The sequence below is a fragment of the Mirounga angustirostris genome, unplaced genomic scaffold (assembly GCF_029215605.1).
Source record: "Mirounga angustirostris isolate CCGP_5_RB_7025 unplaced genomic scaffold, mMirAng1.0.hap1 SCAF_8, whole genome shotgun sequence".
NCBI lineage: Eukaryota > Metazoa > Chordata > Mammalia > Carnivora > Phocidae > Mirounga > Mirounga angustirostris.
Genome location: NW_026991716.1, coordinates 83527041 through 83546491, shown reverse-complemented (window position 1 = coordinate 83546491; position 19451 = coordinate 83527041). Strand labels below are relative to the sequence as shown.

The window sequence follows — 19451 nt, the reverse complement described above, 5'->3', positions numbered from 1 at the left end:
CTCCCTTTCAGTTACAAGGTTCTTAAACACAGTAAAATACCTTGTAATTTGAGTAACTTTTTTCTTCTTAAGCAAAGTACTTAGCATTTGCCTAATTTTCACAAAATTCTTCTGAATTAATATGGAAACCAATAATTATCCTCCTTAAAAATTAGTGGGAAAAGAAGTACTGAAAGGTAAGCACCTAGCACAGGGTCACAGATTAACCAAGCCAAAAAATATGGGTATTCTAACTGCTCTTCTGGTGTACTTCTATTATTTGTATTACCTTGAATAAAATATGGCATTTAAAATTTTATAATGTCATAATGCTGAGTCTATACCAAGTGGGGTGGCATGTTAAATTTTTAAAAGAAAAATTACAAACCCAGGTTTAAGTAGTAATGGAATTAACTACTGAATATTTTTTTTAAAGACCATTGACGACAGTACTTGTGAAATCAATCCTTACTAACATTGTCCTGTTTTCCTAGACAGCACTGATTTAGAAAAAGTATACAAGACTCTAAAGACCCATGGAACAATTAGGGACCATTAAGTTGGTACTAAGCTACACCACAGTAAAAGTCCTATATATTGTATATTGACACACAAAGAGAAAGGTGACAGGAGTTTTCAGTAATGTATTTTAGAAAACTGTTCATTTTTTGCTAATGTTTATCTGAATATAAGACATACAAAACAAGGAAGCATTGACCACTGAGTCTTTTCATGCCCAGTATCCAAAAGTGAAGTTTTTCTTTCCCTTCTGTTCATGATAGTTATTAACAAAGCATTGCCTTTCAGATGGTCCCGATTCTGTGATGAGGCACTTGAAGAGTCTGAAGGTTAGGGCATGTGAAATAGGGAGCTGGAAGAAAGCATGCAGCTATTCCATTGGAAGCAAAAGGGAGTGTAGGCCCATAGAATACTTCTTCTTTGCCTTCCCTACTTACATCCACTACCTACAAAAGAAGAGAAGCCTGTATGTCAAAGATTATTGTTCAATATAATTTGAGCAAAAATATATAAGTATATACATAAAAGGATGCCTACAGTTGAATTCAATTATGCCACCATGACCATACGTACCTTAGGCATTGGGTTTTTTCCCCCTCACAGTATGATACCAGAAATATGTCTGAAGGTCCAGGTGCTACTATATGCATTTGTATATTTGGGTGTCTACATATATACGTAGATATATGTTTATAATTAATCTTAACAGTGATGAGGTAGGTAGCTTTATCCTCCTTTAATATAAAGGTCTGTGGCTTTAAACACATTACACCAGATGGACCTAACTTATCCATCCAAAAACAGTGGAATACACATTATTTAAGTGTACATGGAATATTCTCCAGGATAGATCATATATTACGCCACAAACAAATCTCAATAAATTTAAGAAGACTTTCTGAAATCGTATCAAGCATCTTTTCTAACCACAACAGTACCTAGAAATAAGTTACAAGGACTGGAAAACAAAAATAAAACACAAATACAGAGGCTCAACAACATGGTATTAAGCCAATGAGTCAATGAAAAAAAAAAAGTCAAAAAATTTCATGGAGAAAAATGTAAATGAAAACATTATGGTACAAAATCTTTGGGACACAGCAAAAGCAGTTCTAACAGGGAAGTTTATAGCAATCAAGCAACAAGAGAAATCTCAACCTAACCTTACACCTAAAGGATCTAGAAAAAGAAAGCCCAAAGCTAGTAGAAGGAAGCAAGGAATAAAGATTAGAGTGGAAATAAACTAAAAAAAAACAGTAAAAGCAAGAGCTATTAATGAAAAGATAAGCAAAACTGATAAACCTTTACCCAGACACATCAAGAAAAGACCTAAATAAATCTGGAATGAAGAAAAATAACAACAAACACCACAGATACACAAAGGATTGCAAGAAACTACTATGAAAAATATTACGCCAACAAATTGGACAACCTGGAAGAAATGGATAAATTCCTAGAGACATACAATCTTCTAAAACTAAGGGAGAAAACATGAACTGACTGATTACCCATTCAATTTCATTATTAGTAATCAACTACCAACAAAAACCCAGGACCAGATGGCTTTATAAGTGAATTCAACAAACATTTAAACAAGAGTTAACACCTGTTCTCAAACTATTCCACAAATAAAGAAGAGGAAGGAAAATACCCAATGTATTCTGTGAGGCAAGTATTAGCCTGATACCAAAACCAAAGACATTACAAAAAAAAAAAAAAAAAACAACTACAGAACAACATATCTGATGAAGATAGATGCAAAAAAATGCTGAACAAAATATTAGCAAACTGAATCCACCAATACATTAAAAAATTACCATGATCAAGTGGGATTTATTCTAGGAATAAAGTGTTTCAATACTCACAAGTAAATCAATGTGATATATCACATTAAGAGGAAAGACTAAAAACCATATGATCACCTCAAGAGATGCAGAAAAAGCATTTGACAAAATGCAACATCCATTCACGATAACTCAACAAATTGGGTTTAGAGAGAACATACCTCAACATGATAAACCAAATATGAAAAACCCACAACCAACATCATACTGAAAAGTGAAAAACTGAAAGCTTTCCCCTTAAGACCAGGAACAACATGAGGATCCACTCTTGCCACTTTTCAACATAATACTGGACATCCTAGCTGTAGCAATCAGAAAAGAAAAAGGGAAGGCCTCCAAATTAGTAAGAAGATAAACTATCATAATTTGCAGATATATATTTTCTAATTATAGAAAACCCAAAAGACTCTGCCAAAGAACAGATAATTCAGTAAAGCTGCAGTGTACAAAATTAATATACAGAAATGTGTTACATTTCTATATACTAATAATGCAGTAGCAGAAAGAGAAATTTAAAAATCCCATTGGAGAGTAGTGCAAGATGATGGCTTAGGAAGACTATGAACTCACCTCCTTCACAGACACACCAAATATAAACCTATTTGTGGAGCAATTCCTCCTGAAGGAGAAGTGAGAGCTGACTGAACAGCTTCTGCACAAAAGATAGACCACATAACTGCAAGAGAGATGGAAACATTAATGAAGATAACCCAGTCCCAACAGTGTGAATAGCAATGGGGAGGGATAGTACTAAGGAACTGTGAGTGGAGGCATCTGCGCTGGGGCACAGAAGAAAAGCCACAAATTAAAAGCAACTAACCTATAAAGGATCCAGCCCTACCACCACCAAATAGGAGAGCAGCAAGAACTCTGCACTGGAGGTGCTTGTAAGCACCACTGTTTACTTTCCCTCTCCACCTTATTAGCATGGACAGGAATAGGGTCCAGGCACCCTAGCTAGCCTGTTGACTCCGTGATCCCCTGGCCTCTAGCCCACACAAGACCAAGCCATGCAAATAAGGCAGCTTCCAGCATGCCACACACCAAGACACCCCTGCTCAGCACTCACTACACCTACAGCCATCCTGCCAAGGTGACACAGGCACAAAACATTGTGGAACACTCCAGGCACATGCTTTTTTATCTCCTAATTCTTGCTATGTTTGATACCCCCAGCTCAAGAGAGTTTCAGGACTTACCTGCACAGAGCATCTCAGGAACCCCCGGTCTGTACCCTGCCTCAGCTGTAGCCACCTGACCAGGGCAAACCCTGCACCCAATGCTCTGAGACAACCTAACCCACACCAGCCAGAGCTCTAGTTGCCCTGCCAGAGCATCCCATGAACTAAGCATTCCAGGATACCCCAGCATGCACGCAGTTCAGATACAGCTCTCCTGTCAGGGCACCCACTGTATGGAGCACCCCAGGATGCCCCAGACCATGCTACACCATGACTCCAGCCACCCCACTAGGGCAGCCCCTGCACAGGGTGCTCAGGACACCCCAGCCTGCACCTCTCTTTGCCTCCACCTAACCCACTAGGTGCCTTCCATGCAGAGAACCCCAGCACACAGTTTGCACCAACTTTGGCTTTAGCTATCTTGCCAGGGCACCCTCTGCATGAGAGTTACAGGAATACCCTGGTCTATGCCCACTACAGCTCTAGTCATCCCATTAGGGAAGTCCCAGCATGAGTGCCCCAGGACCACGAAGTTCATGCCAGCCACAACTCTAACCAGCCAGTCACTGACACAGTCTACATAGATGACCATACACAAGACCATTCCTTCAATGTTAGAAGTAGCTGTGCTGCCTAATTCATAGGAATAAACACAAAGGCAATGGGAGGAGACAAAGGGATATACTCCAAATAAAATAAGACAAAAGCTCAGAAAATGAACTAGATGAAATGGAGATAACCAATCTACCTGATAAAGAATTAAAAGTAATGGTCAGAAAGAAGCTCACCAGACTACAGAGGAGCGGGAAAGAACTCAGTGAAAATGTCAACAGAGAAACTATAAAAAAGCATGAGAGTTAGGAATATAATACGTGAGTGATTTATTCATTTATTTTAGAGACAGAGCACACGAGCAGGAGCAGAGGGAGAATCTCAAGCAAACTCCCTACTGAGCATGGAACCCAACAAGGGGCTTGATCTCACAACCATGCCCTGAGCTGAAATCAAGAGTCAGATGCTCAACTGACTGAGCCACTCAGGTGCTCCAACAGTGTCTTTAAAATGACATGTTAGACCAGTTGGACATAATACAAAACATTCCATCCAAAAACAAGATTACAGAGTCCTTTCAAGTGCACATGGGACATTCTGCAGGATAGATCAGAGGCTAAACCACAATGCAAGGCTCAATAATTTTAAGAATGAAATAATATGCATCTTTTCTGACCACAATGGTATGAAACTAGAAATCAATAACAAGAAACAAAAATGGAAAACACAAATACCTGGAGGTTAAATAAAACACTACTACATGACCAATGGGTCAATGAAGTATTCACAGAGAAAATTTTAAAAATACTTGGAGACTAATGTAAATGAAAACACAACAGTTAAAAATCTTAGAACAGCTTTCACTGTGTCCCAAAGAGGGAAATTTATAGTGATACAGGACTACCTCCAGAAACAAGAAAAATCTCAATCTCATTTATATCTAAACGAACTAGAAAAAGAGTGAACAAAACCCAATGTTAGAAGGAGGGGAATAATAATGATCAGAACAGAAATAAATGGAATAGAGACTAAAATAGATCAAAACCAAGAGCTAGTTCTTGAAAAGATAAAATTGATAGAAAATTAGACTTATCAAGAAAAAAGAGGACACAAAAAAATAGAATAAGAAATGAAAGAGAAGTAACAACTGACACCACAGAAATAAAAAGAATTATAAGAATACTATGAAAAACTGTATGCCAAAAAAGTAGACAACTTGGAAGAAATGGATAAATTCCTAGAAACCTAGAATCTTCCAAACCCAAATCTGGAAGAAAGAAAATGTCAGACCAATTACTAGTAAGGAAACTGAATTGGTAATGGAAAAAACACACACAAAAAAACAACAAACAAAAGTCCAGGACCAGACAGATTCACAAATGAATTCCACCAAACATTTAAAGAAGAGTGAATACCTATTGTTCGCAAACTATTCCAAAAAATAAAAGAGGAAAGTTCACAAATACATTCTATGGGACTAGCATTGCCCTGATACCAAAATCAGACACTATTAAAAAAAAGAAAAGAAAAAAAAGCTTTTCAGCCAGTATCCCTGATGAACAAAAATACAAAAATCACCAACAAAAGATTAGCCAGCTGCATTCAACAATACACTAAAAGAACCATTCACCACAATCAACTGAGATTTATTTGGAGGATACAAGAACAGTTCAATCTTTGTAAATCAATCAACACAATATGTCACATTAACAAATGATAAGTATTGTGATCATCTCAAAAGATACAGAAAAAGCATTTGACAAAATTTATGTTTCTGATAAAAATTCTTAATATTAGTGGATTTAGAGGGAACATATCTCAGTTTAATAAAGGAAAACATGGAAACCCACAGGTAAGATCTTAGTCAATGAGGATAAACAGAGCTTTTCCTCTGAGCTGGAATAAGAAGGATGGATGTTCACTCTTGCCTCTTTTATTCAACATAATACTGAAAGGCCTAGCCACAGCAATCAGAGAGGAAAAAGAAATAAAAGGTAAGGAAGAAATTAAGTTGTCACCGTCTGCAGATGATGTAATGCTATACATAGAAAACCCTAAAGACTCCACCTAAAAATATGAACAATATTCAAAGAATTCACTAAAGTTGCAGGATATAAAATTAATACTCAAAAATGAGTTGCATATCTGTACACTAATGAAATGGCAGAAAGAGAAATCATTCAAGTTACAATTATACCAAAAGGAATAAAATACCTAGTAGTGAACTTAACCAAGGATTTAAAAGACCTGTATGCTGAAGACTATGCAACAGTGATGAAAGAGAATAAAGAAAACACAAGTGGAAACAAGTGGAAAGATATACTGTGTTCATGTATTGGGAGAATTAATATCATTAAAACGTCAATAAGACCAAAGCAATCTATCAATTCAGTGTATTCTCTATCAAAATACCAACAGCATTTTTGGAAGAACTAGACCAAATAATCCTAAAGTGTTTAAAAAACTATAAAAGACCCTGAATAGCCAAGGAAACTTGACACTGAAGAACTAAGCAGGTGGTATCACAATGCAAGATTTCAAGATATACTACAAATCTCTAGTAATCAAAACAGTATGGTACTGGCACAAAAATAGACATATAAATCAATGGAAGAGAACAGAGAGCCCAGATATAAGCCCACACTTATATGGTCAATTAATCCACAATAAAAGATGCAAAATATATGGCTGGAAGAAGACAGTCTATTCAATAAATGGTGTTGAGACAACTGGACAGCTACATGCAAAAGAATGAAACAGGACCCCTTCTTACACCACACACAAAAATAAACACAAAATGCATTAAAGACCTACATGAGAGACATGAAACTGTAAAACATCTAGAAGAAAAACATAGGCAGGAATCTCTCTGTGGCCTTTGCAACATTTTTCTAGGTATGTTTCCTGAGGCAAGGGAAACAAAACCAAAACAAACAAAAACAAAAAAACCTTTTGTACAGCAAAGTAAACCATCAACAAAGCAAAAAGGCAACCTACTGAATGAGAGAAGATATTTGTAAATGATATACCTCTTAAGGTATTAATGTCAAGAATATGTAAAGAATTTGTACATCTCAACCCCAAAAGAACCAAACAATCTGATTAAAACAATGGTCAAAGGACCTGAACAGACCCTTTTCCTAAGAAGACCTATAGATGGCAAGCACATGAAAAGATGCTCAACACCACTAATCATCAGAGAAACACAAATCAAAACCACAATGGGGTATCACTTCACACCAATTAGAATGGCTAGTATCAAAAAGAGGAGAACTTGTGGAGAAAAGGGAACCCTCATGCACTGCTGGTGGGAATGTAAATTGGTGCAGTCACTGTGGAAAACAGTAGAGAGGTTCCTCAAAAAATTAAATACCATAAGATCTGTAATTCCAATACTAGGTATTTACTGAATAAATACAAAAACACTAATTTAAAAAGATATATGCACCCATGTTTATTACAGCATTATTTACAATAGCCAAGATATGGAAGCAACACAGTGTCTCATTGATAGATAAATGAAGAAGTGGTATATATACACAATGAAATATTACTCAGCCATAAAAAAGAAAGATAGTCCCATTTGGGACAACATGGATGAACCAAGAGAGCATTATGCTAAGTGAAATAAGTCAGAGAAACACAAATATAGTATGATTTCACTTATATGTGGGATCTAAGAAATAAAAAGCAGAAACAGACTCATAAATACTGAGAAAAAATTGGATGGTTATCAGAGGGGAGAGAGTAGGACATGAGCTAAATGGGTAAAGTGGAGTGAGAGATATAGGCTTCCAGTTTTGGAATAAATAAATCACAGGGATAAAATGTACATCATAGGGAATACAGTCAATGGTATTATAATAGCAATGTAGGGTGACAGGTAGTAGCTACATGCATGGTGACCATAGCATAATGTATAAACTTGTTGAATCACTCTCTTGTACATCTGAAACTAATTTAACTGTGAGTCAACAATACTTAAATTTAAAAAAATTTATAATTGCACCAAAAAGGATAAAATAACCTAGGAATACATTTATGAAGGTGAAAGACCTGTACTCTGTATTCATATATGAAACACTGATGAAAGAAATTGAAGATGAGACAAATGGATAGATACACCATATTCATGGTTTGGAAGAACACTGTTAAAATGTCCATAACATCCCATACTATCCAAAGTAACCTACAGATTCAATGCAATCCAACAATATAGATACATCAATGGAAAGGAATTGAAAGTTCAGAAACAAACCCATGCTTAACTGGTCAATTAACCTACAGCAAAGGGGACAAGACACACAAAGAGGAAGACAGTCTATATAATAAATGATGCTGGGAAAACTGGACAGCTACATGCAAAAGAATGAAACTGGATCACTTTTTTTTTTGAAATTTTTAAATGCAATTAATTAACACATAGTGTATTATTAGTTTCAGAGGTAGAAGTCAGTGATTCATCAGTCTTATATAATACCCAGTGCTCATTACATCACATGCCCTCCTTAATGTCCATCACTCAGTTACCCATCCATTCTCCCACCCCCCTCCCTTCAGCAAACACTCAGTTTGTTTCCTATGATTAGGAGTCTCTTATGGTTTGTCTCCCTCTCTGATTTCATCTTGTTCTATTTTTTCCTCTCTTCCCCTCTGATCCTCTGTTTTGTTTCTTAAATTCCACATATGAGTAAGATAGTATGATAATTGTCTTTCTCTGATTGACTTATTTTGGTTAGCATAGTACCCTCTAGTTCCATCCATGTCCTTGCAAATGGCAAGATTTTGTTTTTTTGATAGCTGAGTAGTATTCCATTGTGTATATATACCACATCTTCTTTACCCATTCATCCGTCAATGAATATCTGGGCTCTTTCCATAGCTTGGCTATTGTGGACACTGCTATTACAAACATTGGGATACAGGTGCCTCTTTGGATCACTACATTTGTATCTTTAGGATAAATACCTAGTAGTGCAATTGCTGGGTCGTAGGGTAGCTCTATTTTCAACTTTTTGAGGAACCTCCATACTGTTTTTCAGAATGGCTGCACCAGCCTGCATTCCCACCAACAGTGTTAGAGAGTTCCCCTTTCTCCACATCCTTGCCAACATCTGTCATTTCCTGACTTGTCAATTTTAGCCATTCTGACCGGTGTGAGGTAGTATTTCATTGTGCTTTTGATTTGTATTTCCCTGATGCCGAGTGATGTTGAACATTTTTTCATGTGTCTATTGGTCATTTGGATGTCTTCTTTGGAGAAATGTCTGTTCAGGTCTTCTGCCCATTTCTTGACTGAATTATTTGTTCTTTGGGTGTTGACTTTAATAAGAAAGGGTCTTGGATACTAGCCCTTTATCTGATATGTCATTTGCAAATATCTTCTCCCATTCTGTCAGTTGTCTTTTGGTTTTGTTGACTGTTTCCTTTGTTGTTCATAAGCTTTTTATCTTGAAGAAGTCCTAATAGTTCATTTTTGCCTTTGTTTCCCTTGCCTTTGGAGACACATCTAGCAAGAAGTTGCTGTGGCCAAGGTCACAGAGGTGGCTGCTTGTGTTCTCCTCTAGGATTTTGATAGGTATCTGTCTCACATTTAGGTCTTTATCCATTTTGAGTCTATTTTTGTGTATGGTGTAAGAAAATGGTTCAGTTTCATTCTTTTGCATATGGCTGTCCAATTTTCCCAACACCATTTGTTGAAGAGACTTTTTTCCATTGGATATTCTTCCCTGCTTTGTCAAAGATTAGTGGACCATAGAGTTGAGGGTCCATTTCTAGGCTCTCTATTCTGTTCCATTGATCTATGTGTCTGTTTTTGTGCCAGTACCATACTGTCTTGATGATTACAACTTTGTAATAGAGCTAGAAGTCAGGAATTGCGATGCCATTAGCTTTGGTTTTCTTTTTCAACATTCCTCTGATTTTTCAACATTCCTCTTTTGTGGTTCCATACAAATTTTAGGATTATTCTAGTTCTGTGAAAAAAGTTGATGGTATTTTGATAGGAATTGCATTGAATGTGTAGATTGCTCTAGGTAGCATAGACATTTTAACAATATTTGTTCTTCTAATCCATGAGCATGGAAAGTTTTTCCATTTCTTTGTGTCTTCCTCAATTTCTTTCATGCGTGTTCTCTAGTCTTTAGAGTACAGATCCTTTGCCTCTTTGGTTAGGTTTATTCCTAGATATCTTACGGTTTTTGGTGCAATTGTAAATGGGATCAATTCCTTAATTTCTCTTTATTCTGTTTGTTAAAGAAATGCAACTGATTTCTGTGCATTGATTTTATATCCTGACACTTAGCTGAATTTCTGTATGAGTTTTAGTAATTTGGGGGTCGGGTCTTTTGGGTTCTCCACATAGAATATCATGTCATCTGCGAAGAGTGAGAGTTTGACTTCTTTGCTGATTTGGATGCCTTTTACTTCTTTTTGTTGTCTGATTTCTGAAGCTAGGACTTCTAGTACTATTTTGAACAACAGTGGTGATGGTGGACATCCCTGCCACGTTCCTGACCTCAGGGAAAAAAACTGTTTATCTCAGTTTTTCCCCATTGAGAATGATATTCACTGCGGGCTTTTGTAGATAGCTTTTATGATACTGAGGTATGTTCCCTCTGTCCCTACACAGTGAAGAGTTTTAATCCAGAAAGGATGCTGTACTTTGTCAAATGCTTTTTCTGCATCTATTGAGAGGAGCATATAGTTCTTGTCCTTTCTTTTATTAATGTAGTGTTTTACACTGATTGAAATGCAGATGTTGAACCACTCTTGCAGCCCAGGAATAAATCCCACTTGGTCGTGGTAAATAATCCTCTTAATGTACTGCTGGATTCTATTGGCTAGTATCTTGGTGAGAATTTTGGCATCTATGTTCATCAGGTATAGTGCTCTGTAATTCTTTTTGGTGGGGTCTTTATGGTTTTGGGATCAAGGTAATGTTGGCTTCATACAGAGTTTGGAAATTTTCCTTCCATTTCTATTTTCTGAAACAGCTTCAGAGAATAGGTATTAATTCTTTAAATGTTTGGTAGAATTCCCCTGGAAAGCCATCTGACCCTGGGCTCTTGTTTGTTGGGAGATTTTTGATTACTGCTTCAGTTTCCTTGCTGGTTATGGGTCTGTTCAGGTTTTCTATTTCTTCCTGTTTCAGTTTTGGTAGTTTATATGTCTCTAGGAATGCATCCATTTCTTTCCGATTGCCTAGTTTGTTGGCATATAGTTGCTCATAGTATGTTCTTATAATTGTATTTCTTCAGTGTTGGTTGTAGTCTCATCTTTCATTCATGATTTTATTTATTTGGGTTCTTTCTCTTTTCTTTTTGATAAGTCTGGCCAGGGGGTTATCAATCTTATTAATTCTTTCAAAGAACCAGCTCCTGATTTTGTTGATCTGTTCTACTGTTCTTTTGGTTTCTATTTCATTGATTTCTGCGCTAATCTTTGTTAATTCTCTTCTCCTGGGTTTAGGCTTTATTTCCTATGCTTTCTCCAGCTCCTTTAGGTGTAAGGTTAGGTTGTATATTTGAGACATTTCTTGTTTCTTGAGAAAGGCTGTATTGCTATGTACTTCCCTTTTAGGACTGCCTTTGCTGCATCCCAAAGGTTTTGAACAGTTGTGTTTTCATTTTCATTTGTTTCCATAATTTTTTTTAAATTCTTTATTAATTTCCTTGTTGACCCATTCATTCTTTAGGAGGATGCTCCATGTATTAGTCTCCATGTATCTGAGTTCCTTCCAAATTTCCTCTTGTGATTGAGTTCAAGTTTCAAAGCATTGTGGTCTGAAAATATGAAGGGAATGATCCCAGTCTTTTGGTACTGGTTGAGACCTGATTTGTGACCCATAAAACTGGATCGCTTTCTTATACCACACATAAAAATACACTCAAAATGCATTAAAGACCTAACTACGAGGCCTGAGATAAAAATGCTAAAAGAAAATACAGGAGTAATTTCGTGGACATCAGTCTCAGCCATATATTTATGAATAAGTGGTCTCAAGCAAGGAAAACAAAAGCAAAAATAAACTATTGGAATTATATCAAAATAAAAAGCTCTTGCACAGCAAAGGAAACTATCAACAAAACAAAAAGCTAACCTACCAAATGGGAGAAGATATTTGCAAATGATATATCTGATAAAGGGTTGATATCCAACATATATAAAGAACTGATAAAACTCGACACAGAAAGAACAATCAGATATAAAAATGGTCAGAGGACCTAAACAGACTTTTTTCCCAAAGAACACAGAGGGAGTGCCAACACACACCCTGGAGAGGCTCAACATCATTAATCATTAGGGAAATACAAATCAAAACCACAATTTTGGTTTTATGAAACCCAAATTTATGAGACATCACCTCATACCAGTCAAAATGGCTAGTATTAAAAAAAGATCTAAGAAGTTTTGGTGAGCATGTGCAGAATCAGGAACACTCCTGCACTACTGGTAGGAATAACAATTGGTGCAGCCACTGTGGAGACCATTATAGAGGTTCCTCAAAAAATTAACAATAGAAATACCAAGTGATCTGTAATTCCACTACTGGCTATTGACCCAAAGAATATGAAAACACTAATTTGAAAAGATATATGCACTCCTACCTTTATTGCAGCATAGTTTATAATAGCCAAAATATGGAACCATCTAGGTATCCGTCGACACAGGAATGGATAAAAATGTGATTATACACACACACACACTGGAATATTACACAGACATAAAAATAAAAGTAAATGAGATCTTGCCATTTGGGACAACATGAGTGGACCAAGAGGGTATTATTCTAAGTGAAATAAGTCAGAGAAACACAAATACCATATGATTTCACTTATATGTGGAATCTAAAAACAAACACACACACAAATTAACAGACAAGAAAAGCAGACTTTTAAGTACAAAGAACAAAGTGGTGGTTGCCAGAGGGGGAAGTAGGCTAGTGGAAAAGGCAAAATAGATAAAGGGGATTAAGAGGCACAAACTTCCAGTTGTAAAATAAATCCTGAAGCTGAAAAGTACAGAATAGGGCATATAATTAATAATATTATAGTAACCTTATATGGTGATAGATGGTAAGTATGGTCCTCATGGTGAGCACTGAGTAATGTATAAAATTTCAAATCAATATGCTTTATAGCTGAAATTAATATAACATTGTATGTCAATTTAAATTTAAAAATTTTAAGTCTCACACTACTTAAATAACTTGCCAAAACTAGTTAGTAATTGTTGTGATATGTTGGTTTACAAATCCTCATCTGTAAAATGAAGAAAACATCAACCTTGCAGCTTTATTCTGAGAATTGGTGACATCTAGCATAGTGTCTAGAACACAGAATATTATAGCACCACTTAGTAGCAGATTCAAAATCAGTTCAGTTGAGTCTGGATATTTTCCCCCAGTTATTTCCTCTTTAAGCTGGAATTCATCTCCTTTGTTATATGGAAGAGTCTCTTTGTTAGTCTGGACCTGCTGTCACCTCACTGAATCCTGCTTTGTTTTAATATAAGTCTTCAACTTACAATGGGGTTATGTTCCAAGAAACCCATCATAAATTGCAAATATCAAAAGTCAAAAATGTGTTTAATACACCTCACCTACCAAACATCATAGTGTAGACAAGCTTGACTTAAATGTGCTCAAAGCACTCACACTAGCCTATAGTTGGGCAAAATTATTTAACATAAAGCCTAATTTATAATAAAGTGTTGAGTAGGGGTGCCTGAGTGGCTCAGGTGGTTAAGTGTCAACTCTTGGTTTCAGCTCAGGTCATGATCTCATGGGTCGTGGGATTCAGCCCCACGTCAGGCTACATACTCAGTGAGGAGTCTGCTTGAAGATTCTCTCCCTCTGCCCCACCCCCCCCACTTGTGCACGCTTGCTCTCTAAAATAAATAAATCTTTAAAACATATTAATAAAGCATTGAGTATCTATGTAATTTTATTGAATATTATACTGAAAGTGAAAAACAATGGTTGTGTGGGTACAGAATAGTGGTGAGTATATTGGTTGTTTACCCTCATGATTGCATGGCTGCCTAGGAGCTGTGGCTCACTGCCATTGTTCAGCATCATTAGCATATTGTACTGTATATCACTAGCCTTGGAAAAGATCAAAATCCGAAGTATGGTTTCTGCTGAGTGTGTATTGCTTTTGCACTACTGTAAATCTGAAAAATCATAAGTCAAGCCATCATAAGTCAGGGACCATATGTGTATTACAAAAATTCTTTCTTAAAGAACTGGTCATATCCTACTTGTTGAACCCATCAGGCCCTTTCCAGTCCTCAGTCTTCTTAATCTCTCTTCGTTTGACCTTACTCTAACCTCATTTGAAATCTTTCATCTCTTGGGTTCCATAATTAAAAAAAAAAAAAAAAGTTCATAATTGACATTGTCCTGTTGCTATCCACCTTTGGTCCCCTTTTTTCTACCTGCATCCTAAGTGTACACATGCCTTAATATCCCAACCACAGACCTCTTGGCACTCTTCTTTAATGATTTTGTCCACTCCTGCCTTTATCTATCACTTAGGTGAATAACTGTTAAGGCTTTAATGACAAAAATGCATTCTTTTTTTTTTTTTAAAGATTTTATTTATTTGACAGAGAGAGACAGCAAGAGCAGTTACACAAGCAGGGGGAGTGGGAGAGGGAGAAGTAGGCCTCCCGCTGAGCAGGGAGCCCAATGTGGGACTCAATCCCGGGACCCCAGGATCATGACCTGAGCCGAAGGCAGACACTTAACAACTGAGTCACCCAGGCGCCCACACAAAAATGCATTCTTTAGATGAAAGGCACCCTTGAGATTTGGGGATCCAAGCTCATAAAGGGGGAAATCACTACAGCCTAAAATAAAAGCTCAAACTTCTTTTTTTTCCCCAAATGGACATTTAGCTATTCCATCCCATTTGTTGAACAAAATACACTAGCTCTACCAATTTAAAATATTTTTATTACATGCTACAAACTTTTTTTGTTGTTCTCTTTTGTTGATTTGTACATCATCCTACAGTACCACATTTATAGTTTGTTTTTTTGTTTTTTTTTTTTTTGACTGGGTAGGGCAAGTCTTCCTCATTCAATGTTCAAAAACTTCTTATTTTTATACATTCAACTTTCCTAGAGAAACTTTAAGATCAATTTGACAAGTATTATCTCCCCATCCTGGGAGAAAAAGGAAAATCCCAATGGGATTTTGATTAGTATTTCATTAAATATAGAAAGCAGAGACCTTTCACTATTTGCCTCAATTATATAAGGGTACGTGTTGTCTTCAATGTATACAGAAGAAAATTTAGATATTGATAACATTAAGTGACTTGCTCAAGGTCATACAGTAAGTGGTAGAGCCAATAGGTGAGCTCACAGTTGCAACCAAAGAGAGAACAAAGATTTTGTGCCATTCACAGTATTCCCTCCCCAACTGAATACATTTTTAGAAGACAAAATATCAGTTGAGGTCATCATCCAGAGAGCTTTTGTCTGGCTCCCTGGGCCAACGGAGACTGCATATGTTAAGCAGATGTAATTTATTTAATCTGCGAGAAGGGAAAAGAAGTTTTGGCAGTATTTCTCCAAAACACTCCCCTGTAAACTGGCAGAAAGAAGGCGTTTGGGAGAATGAGGTGCCAGCTCGGCAGCATATCCTCCAGCCAAAAGGAAGTAATTGTAAATGAAGAGCAGTGGAGGTGATCTGGAAATACAGACTAATCACTTGCACACTTGTGCAGCTGCTCCCTTATGTGCTGCTCATCATCCACAGCACATCAGGCTAGAGTCAACCCCTGTGCCAGACAATTCTTACACACCCACTAATTAACAAGAGCACTTTCTTACGAATCTATCCTTAGCTTTTTCCATGAGTTATTATTACTAACAAGTCCAAATCTCAGTCTTTAAACAAGCATTAATTTAAGAGCATCTCAGCTTTTCTCTTGTTTGGGTTGCTCTTGTAATGATCAAGTCATCTATGCTCTCTTGTAATGATCAAGTCGTCTATGCTAAGTAGTATAAGGAACTATACTTAGTCTATACTAAGTAGTATAAGTAGTAGAAGGAAATAAAATAGTATACTTTCCCAAGTCTGAAATGCTTCATCCCTATGTGGCTGAATCCCACAAGTGACAAAGAAGCTTTGATTGAAGTTCAGAAGGGGCAGCCTAAAGAAACTGGTTATTCTCTGGTATTTTCAAGAGCCAAAAAATGACTTTGGTCCTTCTGGATGTTAAAGGACCAATATCTCTGAACTATTTAAATATGATCTTCATTAAACTTAGTCAGCCATGTCCTTAGAATCCAAGGATTATATATATGTGTGACTAATTAAATATTTAAACTTTAACATTTTTACCATATGTACTATTTTCTCCACCACATTTTCCTGTGCTTTCAATCTGTTGGTTTGTAGTTAGGAATTTCTACTGTCTAATCACCATTTTCTTAGAAACACTATTCTACTGTCTCGTCTAGCTTCTCTGATGGATATTCTTCCTGCAAGCAGTAAAGAAGCAGCTTGCCTCTGAACATATAAGTAGTCTCTCCAACCATCAATATATCACTGTTATTTAACCAAAATAAATAGTTCTTTAGTCATGCATAAAGTAAACAAGTATTTGATGCTGCAACTACAGTTCAGAATGAATAATACAACCTATAAGCACTTGTCAATAACTAAAATGAAACGTGATCTATGACGAGTGTATAATCCATGAAGACTTCCATTCCAAACATCTATTTAAGTCATGATCCAAATGCTTATATGGACACTTATTACCCATAAACAGTAAAGGCTCCTAAAAGCCTTTCTCAAATTTATATGTTCAGTGTAGGACCACTGTGCCAGCCATGGGAATAAACACATTTTCAAAATGATTGATTTTGTACAACAAAATGGCTGTTGGAACACAGATCTAACCATAATTCTGGCTAAGAAAGCAAATATATTAAGCCTTTGGGGAAGATTGCAGACCTAGAGGATCCTAGGTTCACCTTGTCCCATGGATACACCTAGATAATACCCACATCAGTGTAAATAACCCAGAAAATGACTGAAGATTCTCAACAGGTAAATGTAGACAAAAAGCCACATGGAAGAGGGAAGGAAAGGTGGAGATGTGGTTGGGAGCAAAACTAACATGCAGGACTGTCTGTGGGTAGAAGCAATGCTGTAGGCACAAGAGGGGAAAGTAGCAGACCCCACACCAGGTAACCCAGGCATAGTGGACCTGCACTGGGAAGTCAAATCCCCATACATTTGGCTTTGAAAGCTAGAGGGGTTCCACTTCTTGAGTTCTTAAAATTAGTAGGGCTTAACACCTAGAACTTTGAAAAACAGTGGGATCAGCTCTGGGAGAACAGGATGGCAATAGGAAATGGAGTCTCCACCCTTAAAGATACAGCATAACAGCCCCACTGAGATACAGTATAGAAACAGCAGTTTGAAAGATGTCTGGGGTATAGGAGATAGAGGTGTGTTTATTAATATCAGAGCAGGTGCTGGAGGGGCAGAGATCTTGGAGAGATTTCTCTAGGAACAAAAGAGCTGGCAGGTGCCATTAACCTCCCCTGCCCCCCAGCCTAGATACATAGACACCTGGCAAGAATCATCCCAGCAGAGTCTCCATCTAGCTTGTTAAGATCTCTCCCCACCACTGTACTCTCCTGCAGCCCCAGCCCCTGCATCTTGGCTTCAGCAGGAGTTTTCCAAAGTGGCTACAGACTTCCTCCCAAAGCAGAACAGTGCAAACCTTGCTAACATCACATGCACCACCACCACGCCCACCCCCGCATTCTCCTGTGGATGCACTCCCCCCAACACGCCCTTAGCAAAAGTCCAACCAAAGTGGTGCCACAAGTGTGGCATTATGCAAGCAGCCCCAACAGGGGTCAGCATGACCCCAGCACCTTCTCAGCACCACCACTCCTGCCCTTGGGAGAGGGGAAGAAAACCACACAAACCAGTTCAACTATGGCCCCAGCAGTGGGCTCGGATTGGACATCTGGTCTGACTGCATACCCCAACCACCAACAAAAGCTTCTCAGGAAGCAACACAAGAAGAGCACCCTGAAGTCCAGTGATTCTGTGCTCTGACAAAAGCCTGACCTGACCCAACTCAAACTCAAGGTGGCCCCTGACAGGCCCAGTAACAACACAGGGACCAAACATGGCCTACAACAGATAAAGAGAGCCATGAAGGACCGGGCTAAAAGTAAATGTAGCTCAGCCACAAGAGTAAGGCATACACAACACACACATGAGACACCCCATGAAGTGCCAGGTTCTGATGAACAGGCAACATTACACTACAGGGGCACTACAGAGCCTCTTCTTCAGAAGGCCACTACTCTTAGGAGCAGGAGACATAGCTGACTTGTCCAACACAAAGAAACAGACACAGAGTTAGACAAAATGAAGAGACAGAACAATATGTCCCAAATTAAAGGACAAGACAAAACCACAACAAGAGACCTAAATGAAACAGATATAATATGCCTCATAGAGAATTTAAAGTAATGTCATAAAGATACTTGACTTGAGAAGAGTGGAGGACCTCAGTGAGACCCTCAATAAAGAGAAAACATAAATAAACAACCAGAGTTGAAGAACTCAATTAACTCACATTAAAACACATACTAGATAGAATAAATAGTAGACTACAGGAATCAAAAGAACAGTTCAGTGACCTGGGGAACAGAGATGGAAAGCAATCAAACTGAACAAGAAAGAGAAAAAATAATAAAAAATGAGAATAGATTAAGGAAACTCAGGAGCACCATCAAGCTTAATAACATTCACATTAAAGGGATCCCAGAAGGAGAAGGGAGAAAAAAGGGGACAGAAAATTTATTTTAAGAAATAATAGCTGAAAACTTCCCACATCTGGGGAAGGAAACAGAAATCCAGATCCAGGAGCCACAGATAGCCCCCAACAAATTCAACCAGAGGAGGTACATGCCAAAACACATAGTAATTAAAATGGCAAAAAGTAGTGATAGAGAATTTTAAAAGCAAGCAAGAGAAAAGAGAACAGTTACAAGAAAAACCCCATAAGGTGATCAGCTGATTTTTCAGCACAAACTTTGCAGGCCAGAAGAGAGTGGCATGATATATATGAAGTGCTAAAAGAAAAAACCCTGCAGCCAAGAATACTCTCTCCAGTAAGGCTATCATTCAGAATAGAAGGAGAGATAAAGAGTTCCCCAAACAAACAAAAGTTAAAGGAATTCATGACCACTTAATCAGCTTTACAAGAAATGTTGAAAGGGACTATATGATTAGAAAGGAAAGACCATAAGCAAAAGTAAAAAGTAGGAAACACAAAAGAAGTAAAATTAAGTTTATCTGTAAAAATCAGTCAAGGGATTCACA

General features: G+C 37.4%; 1 protein-coding gene across 1 annotated transcript in view; it reads right to left on the bottom strand.

The window, feature by feature from the left end:
* Positions 1–773: 773 nt before the first annotated feature.
* Positions 774–19451, bottom strand: part of KLHL32 (kelch like family member 32) — a 202231-nt gene continuing 183553 nt past the window's right edge. The window contains exon 9 of the mRNA XM_064597895.1: positions 774–940. Coding sequence (XP_064453965.1) covers positions 783–940 — 158 coding nt within the window. The 3' untranslated portion in view covers positions 774–782. The remainder of the gene's footprint in view (positions 941–19451) is intronic.